The sequence below is a fragment of the Amblyomma maculatum genome, chromosome 8 (assembly GCF_055883805.1).
Source record: "Amblyomma maculatum isolate TAMU_Amacu chromosome 8, ASM5588380v1, whole genome shotgun sequence".
NCBI lineage: Eukaryota > Metazoa > Arthropoda > Arachnida > Ixodida > Ixodidae > Amblyomma > Amblyomma maculatum.
Window position 1 is genome coordinate 37340687 of NC_139351.1, and position 16525 is coordinate 37357211.

Here is a 16525-nt window from a genome sequence, read left to right on the forward strand (position 1 = left end):
TATAGTTGTGGCTGGAGCTGAGCAGTGGTGTTCTCCCTGTGCAGAACAAGTTTGAGAGCATCCTTTTCGAGATCCAGTACACCCGGAATGAGATCAAGGGAACCCTCATGGAGCTGGAGAAGTGGGTGAAGCCTGAAAAGGTGGGTCACCTGCTTCAGCATAGCCACGTTTCCCGATCCTGGCTCTCGCTTTTTGAGCCTGTTGTACGCAACTTACGGGCAGGAACTGCCTTGGTTTACATTCTTTGTTTCTGGTCCCAACATACCGTACGTACAAGAGGGTTGCCTACTTGTGGAAAGAGATTTGTTCATATTAAGGGGTCTAGTGGCTTATTCTTTCTTAATGATTGGAAAGCTCACGGTTCAAAGTCCGATATTTTGTCAGTTCGGTTAGAAATGCCTCTGAACATATTTTTTTGGGGGGGGGAGAGAGAATTCAATGGATACTCATGTTTATGTCGCTTGATGATAGAAGTGCCACGTTGGCTCAGTGGTCAGGGCACTTGACTGCTGAACCCAAGTGCATGAGTGTGGTGTGGCTGGTTTTTTATGAAGGCAGAAAGCAAGGAGTCCTTGTACTGTGCAATGCCAGAGCACATCAACGAGCATCGGGTGGTGGAAATTGTCCAAAGCGTTCCATTACAGTATCCCTCATAGCTCAAGTCACTTTGGGACGCTAGACCCCCATGAACCAAACCAAACCCTGATGCTGGAAATAGTTGGGTGCAGGCACGGTTGGAAGCGATGAATTCTGCAGCACTACTGGGTTAATTGTGCCTAAGGGGAAGAGGCATGAGAACTATGAGGATTGCTGCCATTTGACACAGCCAGTCTCTTTACATAGATTCCCACACCGCAGAACATTGCTTTCGTTTACCTAGTTGTATTTCTCTGCCGCATTCAAGTTGGAAAGGTTGCTCCAAATGATAATGCCTGTATGAGCAAAAAGTGATGCCTTTTCACCTTCACGTCATTCTGGTGTTCCGCCAGTTATTAGTATGATTTATCTTTGGTCTCAGAGTTGAATATGTCATGATATCACTGTCTCGTGCGTGTTTTCAGTCACTGTTCTGACGAGGCTAGTGTTTAAATCAAATCCAGGATTATTATTCTGGGAAATGGCAGATGCAAGAAAGAACTGGTACTGTGAGTGCCAACTCTCAACTGGGCGGCTTAATAAAAAAAGTTATGCGGAATATGTATGTAATGCCAGAAAACAACCGGCTAGTATTACAGGGTTCAGAACCATGGGGACGTGTGAAGTAGACATGCGAGGTCCCCAAATTAAAGCACCTTTGCTTGATTATTGCAAAATATATGAACAAGTAGCACATTTAGTAGATTAGTATGTGAGCAGTCTTACTTCACAGAATAACTGTTATTTTTCCTTCCCACGCTTTTTTTTTTTTTTTTTTATTGCCTCAGAGCATAAAAATGTTATGAAGGATGAAGAGTGGGGTCAAATAAATGAATAACGGTTGGCTGATTCATTGGCAATCTCCACTGGGGGCCCACAACATGAATGCAGTATGTTTTCTATCGATGAGCGTATAGTTTAATATGTGGAACAGTGACGTTTTTCCACTGATAACAAAACATAATGAACTAAAGCTACACCTGAGACGTTAGAAGGGTGATTGATAGCTATATATCAGGACAGGGAGGAAAAGCATTTTCTAAGCAAAGCAGCAATGGGGGCTTTTTGGTTGAACATCTTCAGAATTTGTGTACTACTGTATGAAAGACACACAAGGAAACATGACAACCAATGGTACATGCTTGGTTGTCCTGTTCCAGTGCTTGTCCTGTGTACGTTGGCTGTTCAGTTTCCTTGTGAGTCTCTTTCATACTGTAGTGTGCAAGTTTAAAAAAAAAAAAACATTTTTTTTTAAGCCATGGCTCTGAGACCAAAAATCAGGGCGGCTTTTTTCAAACAGTCGCGGCAGAAAGAAAAAGGCGGGCCTTAATAAAGAACATTGTGTCAATTATTTCAAGAACATAATTGAGAAGTTGAGTGCACATTCAATTAGTTTCTAATAATTTTGAAGGTACACTGTTTGATCTGTCCAAATAATCGACTAGGAGGATATACTTCAAATTTTGGAATAATGGCACACACATATCTCACTGGAAACATAATGTAAGAAAAAAACCAAGAAATGAAATGCAGGTGCAGCCCAACCGACCAATTTTGCAAGTGAAATTGGCGCACCCTAGTCGCAGGTTTTTGGGCTTGAGTGGAGATGAGGATTGAAAAATCAGTTGCAATTTATTCAAAACTTCAGTCATCCTCGTACATTGGCTCAGGCGTGTCCAAAACGTTGCGAGTGTCACCTTGAGGTTGGCAGCTGCAAAAGTATCTGCATGGTGTTTGAGTTTCTGCAATCATGCGCAGGCCCCCAAAAACATCATGCTGGTCATGGACCAGGCACTGATCCACAGCGAGCCATACGGCGTGGCACTAGTCATAGGCGCCTGGAACTACCCGCTCCAGCTGACATTGTGCCCGCTCATTGGTGCCATAGCAGCTGGCAACTGTGCTGTTATCAAGCCTTCGGAGCAGTCGCCAGCCACAGCCAAGCTGCTGCAAGAGATGGTCCCCAAGTACCTGGACCCCGTGAGTCACCACATTCCTTGTGATGACGATTCATCGGTTCACAATAGCTGCTTGTTTGTACACTGGGCGAGTCTGCTTATGGGATGCAGTACTACGGTGTATTAAGTCTCACTGCATACTAGTACCTAAAGGAAGGTAGAAATTACAGCTGAATGTTTTTCTTCTCTGTAATGAATCAATACCTTGATTTGGGGGAGTTGCTTCATTTCTAGTAAGCTCTGGGCTTGCACAAAGAAGGCAGAACCTAATGAAGTAACACGCATGACATGCACAGAGTGCATACATGTCATATGCACTCTGTACACGTCGTATGTGTTTCTTGTGTTTTGTCTGGTATTCTTTGTGCAAGCAGGTGCCTTATTCTCTAATGATGCATAAGGTATTAGCATACAGGAATCGCCACCCAGTATTCTCTCGCAGCCATTGGATAATTTATAACTGAACTTTTTTTATGTTGCTTTAGTTTCAAGAGCTTAACAATGACTGTGATGTGGGACAAGTGTTTGTGTCATGTCAGGCATCCAAAACAATGCAATCTCTGGTAGTCATTTGTTGCCATTCCAGCTCTTGAAGCAGGCTATGTTATGTGTTGCATTGTACTGAAACTACCTGTCAATGATTATATTTCATTGTTTTTTATGTATCACATGACACAAATGCTTCCTGTACGTCACAGCCATAATTTGGTTTTCAAACCAAGACAGCACCTAAAAGAAACTGAGTTTCAAATAATTTAGTGGATACTGGAGTACCCGGGTTCGAACCTGACAGCTCGCAGCTGTGTTTCTGTGGAGGCGAAACAGACAAGTGTATGCATGCTATGTGATGTCAGTGCACGTTAAAGCCAGGTGGTCACAATTACTCCATAGCCCTCCACTATGGCACCTCTTTCTCTCTTTCTGCTTTAGCTCCAAACTTCCCTTTCCTTACAGGGACAGTCCAGCAGTTCAGGTGTCCATGAAGGTGTGGGACAGATACTGTGAATTTTCTTTCTCATAAACCTATTATTATTATTATTGAGTGGCTGTCGGGAAGTGTCTATTGCAAAGTGGCCTTTGTGTACTGTCTACCACATCTCTGTAAAGAAGAGAATGCTCAAGGGAAAAAGCTGGAATTTCCTTCCCTTGTAATTTTGCAACAAAAGAGTGTTTGGGGGTGGCACTGAGATGTTGATCTGGCATTGGTGCAGCAATGTGGGCAGCCTGACACATGAAAAAGTTTCACACTCTGTAAGAATACTGGCACGCTCTGTAGGTGCGACTCATTGCAGTCTACGGACCAGGCCTCACTCTCTTGGTAGTCGGAGTTGCTAGAGAGGACACTGGTCTTTTGCTTGTGCCTGCCAGTGTTGAGCTGCAAATTAGTCTGACCACCTTCAGTGTCATACTCAGTGCTGGGTATATGATTCAGTGCACCAGCTGTTCAGGTAATGAACCCCTTTGACACTGCTTTGGATGCCACATGGAGACTTGCAAACCATGTGACAGGCACACGCAAGTGCAAAGCCCTCACCATGGTTGCATGCCAGAGAGTGCCACTGAAGCATAACAGCAGCAAAGCAGAGGCAGCTGAAAGCCACATGGGCAACTGGGAGTAACCCTGCACTTGGTGTGTCATGGGCACTTTCATCTTTCATCCTTGTGTCTGTCTCAACGTGCTATATGTCTTTAGTGAAATATCCCTTACAGGTGGAATTTCGTCTGTGTTCCTGCACTTTCCCCTTACCGTCCTCAGCTAGTTTGGACAGTGGTTAGATGTCGTTGTGTAACCAGCAAAGTGGGGGTTGCAGGAGTGCTTTGCAGTCATCGTGGGGGGCCCCAAGGAGTCTGAGGAGCTGCTGAGGGAGAAGTTCGACTACATCTTCTACACGGGCTCTACCAACGTGGGACGGCTTATCTATGCCGCTGCCCAGAAGCACCTCACCCCCGTCACCTTGGAACTGGGTGGGAAAAGGTGAGACCCTCTGGGGTGGCCAAGTTTCAGGTTGGGATCAGGGCATTGCAGTTGTTGCTTCTCATTCGTTTCATGTGCTGTCTCGACGCATCACATTGTGCCCTTTCATATGCATTGAAGAAAGGAAATGCTGCAGTGGGGGGCTTTAGTTTCAAATATATGTCATTGTTTCCTTTTGTTGAGAGTTTTTTAATATATCTAGTTAATTTTCTTCCTGAATAAGAACTGTTTTCGGCGAGTCTTTTTCACTTGCTCCTTAAAGGTTCTTTTTTAGAATGATAAAGGCATGAAATTTAGGTGCAGAATATTATGTGTGCATGTGTGTGTGTGCGCACGTGCATGTCTGTAATCACTAACAAATTTAAACTCGCTGCATCGAGAAGCTGAAATTTTACTAAAGCTCCTTTTTCTTGTGCTATGCTGTAAAACGCAATTTTCCGAGCTAGGAAACCTAAAAATTCCTGCTACTATCGATTTTGGTTTATGGAAAACTGAACAAGCTCACTAGTTCACTGTGTAGCAACATCAGAGGCAGGAATGGGCAACGAGTCTTTTTTCCTGGCAGCCCCGTGTACGTGGACGAGGCGGTGGATCTGGACGTGGCGTGCCGGCGACTCATGTGGGGCAAATTTGTCAATGCGGGCCAAACCTGCATTGCACCTGACTACGTACTCTGCCACGCAGCCATCTACGCCCAGTTTGTGGATGCATGCAAGCGCATCATCACAGAGTTCTACACCGAACACCCGAGGGACTCTGCCGACCTAGGCCGCATTGTCAACACCAACCACTGCAGGTGGGCTGAAGATGCGTGGGTGTTAGACGCATGCTTAAGTTGCGTGTTTGGCAAAAATGCATAACAAAAATGACTGTCTGGAGTAGATTCGCTGTGCATCCATTTCTAGGTTTTGGTGTGGACTTAAGAGCAGCCTTCGAAAGTTAATGCATTACAGCAGTCAGCCACTTATGCCGCTGCCCTGTGCAAATCTGTGTGTAGAGACATCTGGATAGTAGCGTGAGACACGCCAGATCGCTGTTAACATAAAATGCCTTTTCCGGAAGCCAAACATGTGCACATATACTTCCAGCTTTTCTAAAAGGTGCCAACCCACCCAAAAGTCTGGACAAGCTCAATTTTTTTCAGTGAGAAGTTGGTTATGAACAGTTTTTTTTTTTTTTTTTTTTTTTTTGCAGATCGTAAGGTTGCAGCATAATAGCAGTTATAATATGCCCACAGGTCATCCCTCAGGTCACTTGTGGTTTTCTGTTATTATTTGTCAGAAAAGTTCCCATTGGCTTTGTACGGCAGTCTCACCTTACTTGGTAAGAGTGCAGAGCAGGCCTAAAAGCAAGGTATTGGTATGCATCATAAGGTTAGGCTATTCCCTTGAATGTTCACAGCAGCATCTTACAGTATTCCACAGTTATCTGTCAGTTAAAAGCAATGTCGAAGAAGTTTGGACTTGTTCTTGTGGGCAGCATTAAGTATTCACTGCTGCTCTTTCTGGTTCACCAAAGTGATTGTGCATAGGTAAGCATTCGCTTTTGAGCTTTCACGTCTGCTTAATTGATGAAACACTGCATATCTCTGCAGCTGGCCATGGTTGCTTCATTAGGGCAGCATGATATGATGGCACGAAAAATGGCAGACTGGCTCTGTACTTTGTTTTGATGCCTTCTGTAGAGGCCAAGCTGCATTGGCATTGAACGATACGGTGTTCTGTGGACCAAGTGGCTTTCTTTAAAAAATCCAATGGCATATGTGATGCAGCAAAATAGTAAAGTTGCTAGGAGTAGCAGGGGGAGTTATTAGTGGACTTCTCTGGACAAAGAGAAATAATCTATGGATTATGAATGCCCTCTTCGGCAAACAAAAGGGACAACCGGAAGTGGAAAAAGGCAGGCTATTTGGTGGTTAGTACTTGAATGCATATTGCCAGCACAAGGGTTTGTTTTCTTCCTTGTCCTTCCCATGGTTGCAATATGCATGCAAGTACCGGAACTGGATGCGGGAACGCTTGAATAATGAGACTAAACTGAAGTATGCTTCATACCATGCACTCACCCTGGCATCGTGCAGGATTTGGAGTTGCAAGACAGTGTGCAACGCCGTGACCATAGCACCGTAAGCTCTCGATTTAGCCTGGACTTGAAGAGGGAATGGAAGAAACTATTAGCAAGGAAATCCAATAGGTGTTGGGAGAAAAGGCAATGGAATTCGGAACCTCACTGCAGAACAGATAGTTTGCTACAACCGAAGATGACCTTAGCATTCATGCCATGAAACAATAATCGTACAGCTGTCATAAGAGTGTGCAGCAGAAGTAGGCAGTAGGATTAGGATAGCTTTCAGGAGATAAGAGCACTGATTAAGAATTGAAACTTCATAGCACGAAAGCCAGTAGACAAGAGAGCAGGTAGAGCTACCATTAGGGGAGTATAATGAGGAGAGTGTAGCATGCAACTGAGGCAGCCTAAAAGTGCTCATGAGGTAAACCAGATTTAAGAGACAAGGAATGCAGTCTGATTGCTAACCATATAAGGTAGTTGAAGTAGCCAACGAGTTGTGCTATGTTGATTTATACAGTAATCAGCCTTTTGCGCTAGTTTTCTGCGCATGCGCGAAGTCCTAGCGGCGGCTGATGGAAACACATTGGACGGCATTTCTTGTCGCCGGCTCAGCGCCAGTGCATGGGGGCTGGTGGCACGGTGGCCGTCACAGGCTTGACAAGGTGATGCAAACCACATCTGCCGCGTACGGTTGCCACTGTCAAGGCGTGGCGGAATGCAAGACGCAGTTTTTTAGGTTCCCTTCAGCAAGCCGCAACCAACAACGACATGAAGCTTGTATTAGGGCTACCAAGCGTCAAGATGTGAATGGGCGACTTTGACAACCGACTGCGTACTCACTACTGTGCGAAAAACACTTCATTACAGGTATGTATGCATCTAAAGGAAATGTGCATGATGAAAAGTATGTACTGGAGTTTGCACCAAGCCTGTAACCCACCAGTGATAGCCGCAGTGAGGATTTGTTCGGTGCGTGTTTCTTGCAAGAAGAAAAAGAAATATGGCGTTTGTTGTGATGCATCGCCATTTTCGAGCTGAGTGGTTGAGCTTTTCATGAGGATCGCAAACGACGGTGCATCACAACAAATGCCGTATTTTTTTTTTTTTCTTGTTAGTCAGGTGGCAGTCGTGATAAAACATGCTAAATATTACGGTCTAGCGCACACAGCCGCCTGTGATAACTGCGCTACCTAGCCCTTTCGCACATAAAGAAAACAAACGACAAAATACATCGCCATCAGGCACTGTCGCACATAAAGCAAACACGCACCAAACAAATCCTCATTGTGGCTATTACTGGTAGCTTACAGGCTTGGCATAAACTCCAGTAGGTACTTTTCATGATACACATTTCCTTCAGATGCATACATACTTGTAGTATCTGTGTTTTTGCCTCTCGGAGCATGTGACGCACTTGACACTCTTGCAAGTTTTTGTTTAACTTACAGGCTTGCTTTCGTTCTCGCTAAAGCATTCCGATTTTGTTCCTTCGGTGTACGCAATCAGCTGCACTTCGTTAGGGAGCTTGAAAGTCGTCGTCTTCGTCCAACCGTCCGCAACAACAAGGAAACCACCTGGTGCAAATGAATCTCCTGGAGGGTTCATGCTCGTTCAGTTGCGGAGTGGAGCGCTCTGGACGTAGAACAGGGTCGGTTCCTGACCGACATGCGCATCCCATATGTAGGAGATGCGCATGTATCATCAGGTCGTTCGTCCCACAGAAATCACGGCGGAGGCAGAAAGGTTGTGTATCCTTTCACAACAGAATGACCATTCTCTGCATCGAGAGCCTTTTCACCACTGTGACCACATCTGTTCTGGGGGCAGAAACCGGCTAAAGCGCCGAGTCATCCATTGCCAGAAAAATGCCGCCCGTTTCCTGCAGGCTTCTGTTGTGCATTCCAGCCGGGACAATGTCCTGTTCAGGGGGTGTGGATAAGTGCCTCTCTGCCAAGATTCGTAGATGAAATCCTATAGCTGCATGCTTGTAGGCGACGTGAGGAGGAAGCGACGCCCATTGCACCGTGCCGGCGCCGCGGTAACAGACCAAATTGTACTGGTTAACTCAAGACTCCCCGCGCATATACACCACTCGTAAGTCAGAGGAGATGATTACACCTTGATCTGTACCATCAACAAACCCCTGGCTGCTTTACCCTTTAAGATCCCCCTCTCTCTTTCTGCCTCCGCGCTGTCCTTTCGATTTTTTTTTTTTTTTTTTCAATAAATTTAAGTCTGTCATGAACCTGCACGCTGAGAGAGTCTCATTCTGTCACGTCGAACGCAGCCCACGCCATGGTCCGCACTACACGCTCTTACAATACGAAGACAGTATATGCTTGCATTATGAGTGGATTCTCATTCTGTCACGTCGAACGCAGCCCACGCCATGGTCCGCACTACACGCTCTTACAATACGAAGACAGTATATACTTGCATTATGAGTGGATTGTGAAAACGCTGAAACATTCCCCCATACGGCGTGTACATGATTACTGCAATTACTGTCACTACTTCCCGCTCCGGAGGCAAAAAAGGGGTGAGCTTTCACTTTCTACCTGCGTTGGCGTGGCCATTTGGTATGGTGCGCTTTCGCGTCGTCTGCTACACTGCCGTCCAATGTGTTCCTCGCCGCTCCCGCATGACTCATGATGACGCCACATTCTCCCGCAAAAGGCGGATTGAAGTCATTGGGATGACGAAGAGAGAGGCAGTAGTGCAGTGCAGTCAAACATGCAGCCAGCAACGAAGTCAAGGTTAAAATTGGTGCACGATTGAGAAGACAGAGCTGTGTTGTTCCGGTGGGTGTTTACGTGAACTTTCTCCCACTTGCAGGCGGCTAGCCAAGCTGCTTGAGGGCATGCCCATTGCCTTTGGTGGAGAGGTGGATGTGGACAGCAAGTACGTTGGCCCAACACTGGTCACCGAGGTGAAGCCAACTGATGCCCTGATGCAGGAGGAGGTACGTCACAGCTGCAGCAGACTCTATTGGAACTGCAACAGCTGCCAAGGCCAGGTCTTCTCATTGTGTGGCATGAGGACACATACTGTGTGGAGGAAGACAAAAACTTGCTGGAAGGACACTGTCTGGAGGGTGCTTCTCTTGACTGCACCCTTCTGTTGTGGGGTAAATGCAAATGGAGGTCCCATTGCAGGGAGGGATCATCAGTGTCTCTGAGCAGATGATTTTTGTCACTGATGGGGATCAAACTTTGTGTGTGGTAGCCGGTGGTGCACTTTTTCTAATGCAGAAGCGTTACTACCCGCTTTCTTGGATTTTTCAGAGGTAGCTATAAAGGCTGCTTCAAGCAGCTATTTGAAACTCTCCACCACTGGGTACCAAACCCATGCCAAGGCAAAGAGATCAACTTCACTGGCCACTGTGTTTGACCACTGCTTTCGACCACTGTTCTGCTGTTGCCAGTTTCTTGATGTGCCAAGCTGCCAGCCTTTTGTGCTGTGCTTCAGATGTCATCTTCGCAAAGCTGCTTTGATTCCCCGCTTTACCAGTCACTTCATCGTCACTGTGCTGCTGCTACTACTGGTGGTTGTGATGGCTACAGTCCTGTGAGAGAAGTAGTTGTTAAACGGAGCAAAGCTTAGCTAGACGAGCGCTGCTTCTGCACGTATATCCGTGCTTAGCCATTTTGCATGTGAATACTGTCGTAACAGTCACTTGCATGTTGCATACCCTGGGCAGTGTGTTAATCCATAGGAAGAGCAGACCCCTAAGACGTGACACTTGTCTGTTTCAGATCTTTGGTCCCGTGCTGCCCATTCTCAGGGTGAACAGTGCTGACGAAGCAATAGAGTTCATCAATGAGAGGTTGGTGAAGTCTCTGCTCCCTTGTTTGGTTCATCTTATTCCTGTCAACCTCTCACGGTTGGATCGTTTTGCTGCAGAGCTTGATGTGGTGGCAGTGTCCGTTCTCGAGCCACTGCTGTTAAAAGCAAGGTGTTCAAGAGGGTTGAATGAGAACTAATTGGAATGGACACCCAAGTGTTATGCTATAGCATTAGTGTCCCGCTTGTTTGCTTGCACTTCCTGCTTTCCTTTTGCCGTCACTGTGTGTGGGGCAAGGTGAAGATACAAGACCTATGTTTATGCCCACAAAACGAGCACTCCTTGGCAGCATGGGCTTCGCATGCCCGATTTACAACTCAAAGGACAGAGGTTCAATGCCTCCATTTCAATAACCATATTTTCTTTTAAGCAGAATTGCTTGGCTCTATCACTGTGACCCTCTCGACCAATCCAGATTTTGTTGTCGCAACACAGGGCTCTGCTCAACAGTACCTGTAAGGCTGTCATGTTAAAACAAGCACGTGGCACAGGAGCATTGCCATTGAAAGGTCGCGCGATGTCAGTTTGTATGTATTTTCCCCATTGGAACAAGAACAGTGCTTTGCCCGAATGAAACTTTGGCGGCCACTGTGAACTTCCTGCTTTGCCATCGCAGGGAGAAGCCGCTGACGCTGTATGTGTTCTCATCACGGCAGAAGGTCATTGACCGCTTCATGTATGAGACAACAAGTGGCAGCATCTGCGCCAACGACACCCTCGTACATCTCTCCGGTGAGCTACGCTTTGAGCTGGCATGCAGCGGTGTGTTGTGTTGTGGGCCCAGCTAGTGTGAGGCCTTGAGTTTGATGGGGGTGGTGGCCTGATGCAGTGGACACGCTTCCGTTTGGTGGTGTGGGCCAGAGCGGAATGGGCCGGTACCACGGCAAGTACTCGTTCGACACCTTCTCCAACAAGAAGGCGGTGCTGGTGCGCTCGTTCAACCCCATCGGGGAGGCATTCGGGCGGCGGCGGTACCCTCCACTTGACGACTTCAAAGTGGCCTACTTTCGGCAGCTGCTGCTTAAGCGCAGCTCCCCGCTGGGAGGCCTGCTCAGCTGCTCCCCGTACCTGCTCGTATTTGTGCTGGGTGTCGCCTCGGCCTTCCTTCTGCGCTACGTGCTGCACGTAAGTAGACTCCTTCCTGCTTCGGGACCCCAGGAACCATAAACCAATCCCTTTCTGCAGCATGTGGGTCACCAGTGGCGTACTGAATGCTGTGCGTGCAAGTTCTGTGCAATGCGGGTGTTTTGTTTAGCGGTTTGAGAATGTGTTTTGTGCATGATGCACTTGCAGGGACTCCACTGCCTGTGATGCTCCCCCCGGCACCTCAGGCTGCACTGGAAAGCAGAGGCTGTTTAGTTCCCCTTTGTATTCATAATTTAGTGTTTCCTGGTGGCTGAAATAAGTAGTATTATTCCACACATTCAAAAAACATAACCACTGCTGACTAGGCCCCCATGGTTTCATAGGTGCATCAGCAACACAGGAATAATATTTCATGGTATTTCATGTTACTGGGTGTGATTTTATGAAAGAGGGCAAAGACAAGTTCACTTGTCGAAACATTGGCTCGGCTTGCAAACTGAGGCTCCCCCTATACCCTTGTTCAGCACTCTTTCATACTGTGCAGACATGTGGCGTTATTTTGCAGCTCATATTTCCAAATAACTGCTTTTGCACAGTCGACATCTGCATTTTCTGCTTTCTCTGGCTGCCTCTTTGTTTTGTTATGGTACCCATGCACAGGATTCCACGCAGTAATGGCAGATATATCTCCCTAATGCTCCATCACCACACTGCGATAATAGATTCAGCTGCAACAAAGTAATGCAACTAAGTTTCTAAGAGCCAGACAGCCCCTGGTGCCTCATTATACCAGCATGCTAAATGTCTGAACAAAAACCACCTGCCTCTTCTGTGCCAAACCGCTGACTCCAGAAATCCAGGGAGGCTGTCATGTCACCTTGGCCTTGAAAGTTGTCAGCCATTACAATAAGACTTTCATCCCCATTGCTGTCAACAAGAGAAGCAAATGATGATTATAAACTCTAGGACCACGCTAACAAGAAAACACTCTCAACAAATTTCGCTGGTCATGGTGTAGACAGGCTCGGGCTGGTGGCAAGCCTTCTTTCTCGGGCTTGGGCCGGGCCAGGCTTGGACCAAGGTATATTTGTCTCAGGAGGGCCGGGCCGAGCCAGATACCCTGATCACGAACACATGCAACTTTTGTGAATAGTGCGATAAGCGTCTAGAATGCACAGAATTTTCCCGCGCCCTCCCACACGAAAGCTTCCGAGTTCTTTCCCGGCATCGACTCGCCTTTCCTCCCCACCTTCTTGCCACGAAATGATCAGTGTCAGGCAGATGGGCTGCTTGCAGTCTATTTAGTTTTGAGTTTTGCTTCTCCGCTTGGGTAACCCTGGCGCTGATGTTTAGGTACCAGTTTCGAAATGCGCGCCTTGCTTTCGCCTATCAAACGTCTCTGTTGTGGCTTACTCCTGCCTCCACATGGCCTTGTTTGGAGCGGGACATAGCAGAATGCATCAGCAGTGCAGGTGTTGGCTCCTGTTTTTCTTGTGAAAAGTTCAGATGAAGGGCACATGGTGGGCCAGGCAAGCTCAGAGTACTTGGCCACAAAATCAACCCCTTGTTTAGGTTTAGACCTAGTGCACTTTTGGAGAAGCAAATAACCTGCTTATCGAAAACTTGTTTTCCTATCAAAGAACTTGTTAATCATTCCAGCCACAAGTTACATCGAAAGAAACTTCAGTGCTACTGTACTCATTACCCAGGAGCGCCGCAAATGTCCCAATTCAATGCATAACTTGTTTTTGCACAATAAGTTAATTCTATTTACGTGCTGTGCCTCTGCGTATTAAGCAAATTTGTCATTTCAAACTCACTCGTACTCACCTATGGGGCTGAAACGTGGAGGCTAGCAAAGAGGGTTCTACTTAAGTTGAGAACAACGCGGAGGGCTATGGAACGAAAATTGGTAGGGGTAACGTTGAGGGATAGGAAGTGTGCAGTGTGGGTCAAAGAAATAACTCAAGTTACTAACATTCTAGCCAAAACTAAAGAAAAAATGGGCATGAGCAGGGCATATAATGTGAACTGATGGCCGTAAAGGGTAAAAGATTCGATTCTGAGAGATGGCAAGCGTCAGGTGGGCGGATAAGGTTAGGAAGTTTATAGCAAAGGTGAGGTGGTGGCCGCTGGCACAGGACCAGGTTATCTGGAGAGATATGGCAGAGGCCTCTGCGCTGCAGTGAGTTATGAGGAGGAGCAGTAATTGTTTGCCCAAAGGTAACGACCGTTCATAAGACAGTTTTTAGGAAGATGAGCTTAGAGATGTGAGCTTTTTTGCATGTCCAACTCGCAATTCATCTGCCAGACTATACAGTAAAATCTCTTTACAAGAGACACTCAAGGGCCCCGAAAAAGATGTCTTTTGTAACCAAGGTCTCTTGTTACCAAAAATTCTTACCAGCTCGTATGTGCAGCAGTTTAGATTCCCTTAGCTAAATTCTGTTCCATATCTGTGTCCTGTTACGTTTCAATATGTCAGGAACCAAGGTGTGCCTCCTCTTGACTAGGAAGTCAAAATTTCCTCTTTATTTCAGCCACTGTTATCACATTCCTGTGTGACTGAAGCAACAGGTTTGACTTCTTAGTCAAAACAAGGCACTCCTTCTCAGTTCCTGACATATTGCAATAAGAAAGGACGCTCATATGGAGCAAAATTTGCCTAAGGGAATCTAAACTGCTTCACATACGAGTTGGTATGAGTCGGCTGCGTTGCATGAGCGTACCTTGGTTAATTGTGTCTCTACTAATAGTGAAGTTACTTTAGGGACCTGCAAAAGTTGTCCTCAGTAATAGTGTCTCTTGTAACCATGTCTCTTGTATGCAATGTTGTTAACATGGCAAACATTGGAAAACCAACCAAACCATTCTCAAGTGTCTTTTATAAACGAGTGTCTCTTGTAACAAGATTTTACTGCAGGGCAAAGACTTCTCCCATATCACTCTATTTACCCCATCTTGTGCCAGCTGCATCTACTGGCCTTGCAGAGTTTCTAATCTAATTCATCCACCTGTCTGCCACCCCCTGCTGTACTTGCCTTCCCTCGGGTTCCACTCTGTCACCCGTTGGGACCACCGGTTATCCTCTATTTTTAAATTCGGTTTTGCAGTTTTGGGATCACCTCCGAGGTTCTAAGTTCAAAATGGCTCGCCACCCTCTCTATATCACATGGCCTGCCCGTGCATGGTTTCAGCTGGAATGTCATTGGCTCACGTTCCCTGCCCCAGTCTGCACACATCCTGTTCCATCTCTCTGGCAAACCAGACAAAACTGTGGATCTTTTGGCTGTTCTCAGAAAGCCACCTGCCTGGAATAGAGATATTAAATTGGGCTATGGTTCAGTTGTTGCCATGAAATATTGTGCAAAAATATTGAAAAGGTTGCTCTTGCTTGCTGAACAGCTGGCTCAGGAAAAAGCACTCCTTGATCGCCATTGAAAACTTTCAGAATTCTAATTTAAAACAAATATAAATTGTTATTTAAATATTGTGAACTTTAGATCAAAATAATGTAAGTTCAACTTTTTAAAATTTAAATTTGAGCTTGCCAGGTCAATAGTGGGCCTTGGCAAAATTCCTAATAGTGATCTGAAATGCCACCCTCTTTTGTGTATTCCATTTCATCAACAAATAATTTATGGGGCTTCCAATGACACCCTCAGCATAGAGGACTATTTTCTCCCCTGTCAATGCAAGAAGGAGCAAGTTTGGACCGTGACCACACCAGCCTCCAAAAGAAATGCCCGCACAGCGCATTAGTGTGCAAATTAGAAACAAGCACGGTGTAAAAGTAGAAGTTGCAACTGCAATAATCTGAACAACAGAGGGCAGAATTGCTCATGCTGTTTGCCATTAGGAATGCAAAGTCCTTTGCTCACCCTCGAAGAACTTGAAGTGGGGCAACATCTTTGACACAGTGTTGTGGATTAGTGCCATGGATGGCCCCTATTGTGGTAGTTTGTGCACTGGTTGATGACCCACTAACTGTGTTTGCCACAGCACAGCCTAACAACACAACATTCACTCCTCCCTTCTCCTCCTGTGCTTCCTGACAGGGTGGCAGGCTACCGATGACGTGGTGGCAGAACTGACGCTTTAGGCACGTGAGACTACTGCATGGAGTGCTTTGCCTAAGGTATATTCTTCATCTGCCTAACCTGTAACTGAGTAAGTTTCTCCCAAAGCACACTGGACTAACGCCGTTCAAGTTGTCAGTTAACGTGGTCAGCTCAGTTGGTGGCTCCTGCGCTTAGGTGGCTGCTGATGAGTAGTTGCTCAACTTATCTGAACTCCACTTCATCTGTGGAAAGGGGGGACCTGTTTTAGTAGCTATGGTAGTGTGGTCTGGGCAAGTTTCAGGCGAGGTCAAAGGTTAGATCAGTGAGGCAGTACAAAAGGCACACAAGGACAACCGTTCAGGGGGAAATCTGGCCCCATGTGTGAACTTGGTGTATATAATTGTGCGAGTCTTCCACGCACCCCACTGTTTGCGTCTCACAGTGCCAGAAATTGCTTCACACTGGTAAGCCGGGTCTTGAGTGAAAGTAAGGCGAAAGAAGTAGATGTTGGCGGCCCTGCATGGTAAAGGAATGTCATTTTTTACTTTGTCCAGTAGCACAGCTATAAATATTTTTCGGGGCATGTTATCACCACCGGTCAAAAAAAAAAAAAAAAAAAAAAACTAGGAAAAAGGTCAAAAGGCGTGGGGGATGTCGCACTCGGAAAATTTCAGGGGGGGTGTTCTGACAACGAAACACCCCCCTGGCTACACCCCTGGCACTGGCATTCTGATATCTGTGCATTGCTTGATGTGCACAGTGCACAACACACACTGGTCTGATGAATAATCAGCACTACAGACTAGGACAGAGGTCAAGAACAAACACTGACGGGCACTGTGCTCTAACAGCGGCGCCCGTCCGTGTTTGTTCTTTATCTCCGTTCTAGTCTGTA

General features: G+C 46.3%; 1 protein-coding gene across 1 annotated transcript in view; it reads left to right on the top strand.

Annotated features, from left to right (window-relative positions):
• Positions 1-16525, top strand: part of Aldh-III (Aldehyde dehydrogenase type III) — a 35281-nt gene that overhangs the window by 12870 nt on the left and 5886 nt on the right. Inside the window, exons 4-12 of the mRNA XM_084576215.1 lie at positions 45-140; positions 2395-2616; positions 4406-4569; positions 5135-5365; positions 9475-9601; positions 10395-10465; positions 11100-11215; positions 11313-11608; positions 15628-15707. Coding sequence (XP_084432341.1) covers positions 45-140; positions 2395-2616; positions 4406-4569; positions 5135-5365; positions 9475-9601; positions 10395-10465; positions 11100-11215; positions 11313-11608; positions 15628-15663 — 1359 coding nt within the window. The 3' untranslated portion in view covers positions 15664-15707. The remainder of the gene's footprint in view (positions 1-44; positions 141-2394; positions 2617-4405; positions 4570-5134; positions 5366-9474; positions 9602-10394; positions 10466-11099; positions 11216-11312; positions 11609-15627; positions 15708-16525) is intronic.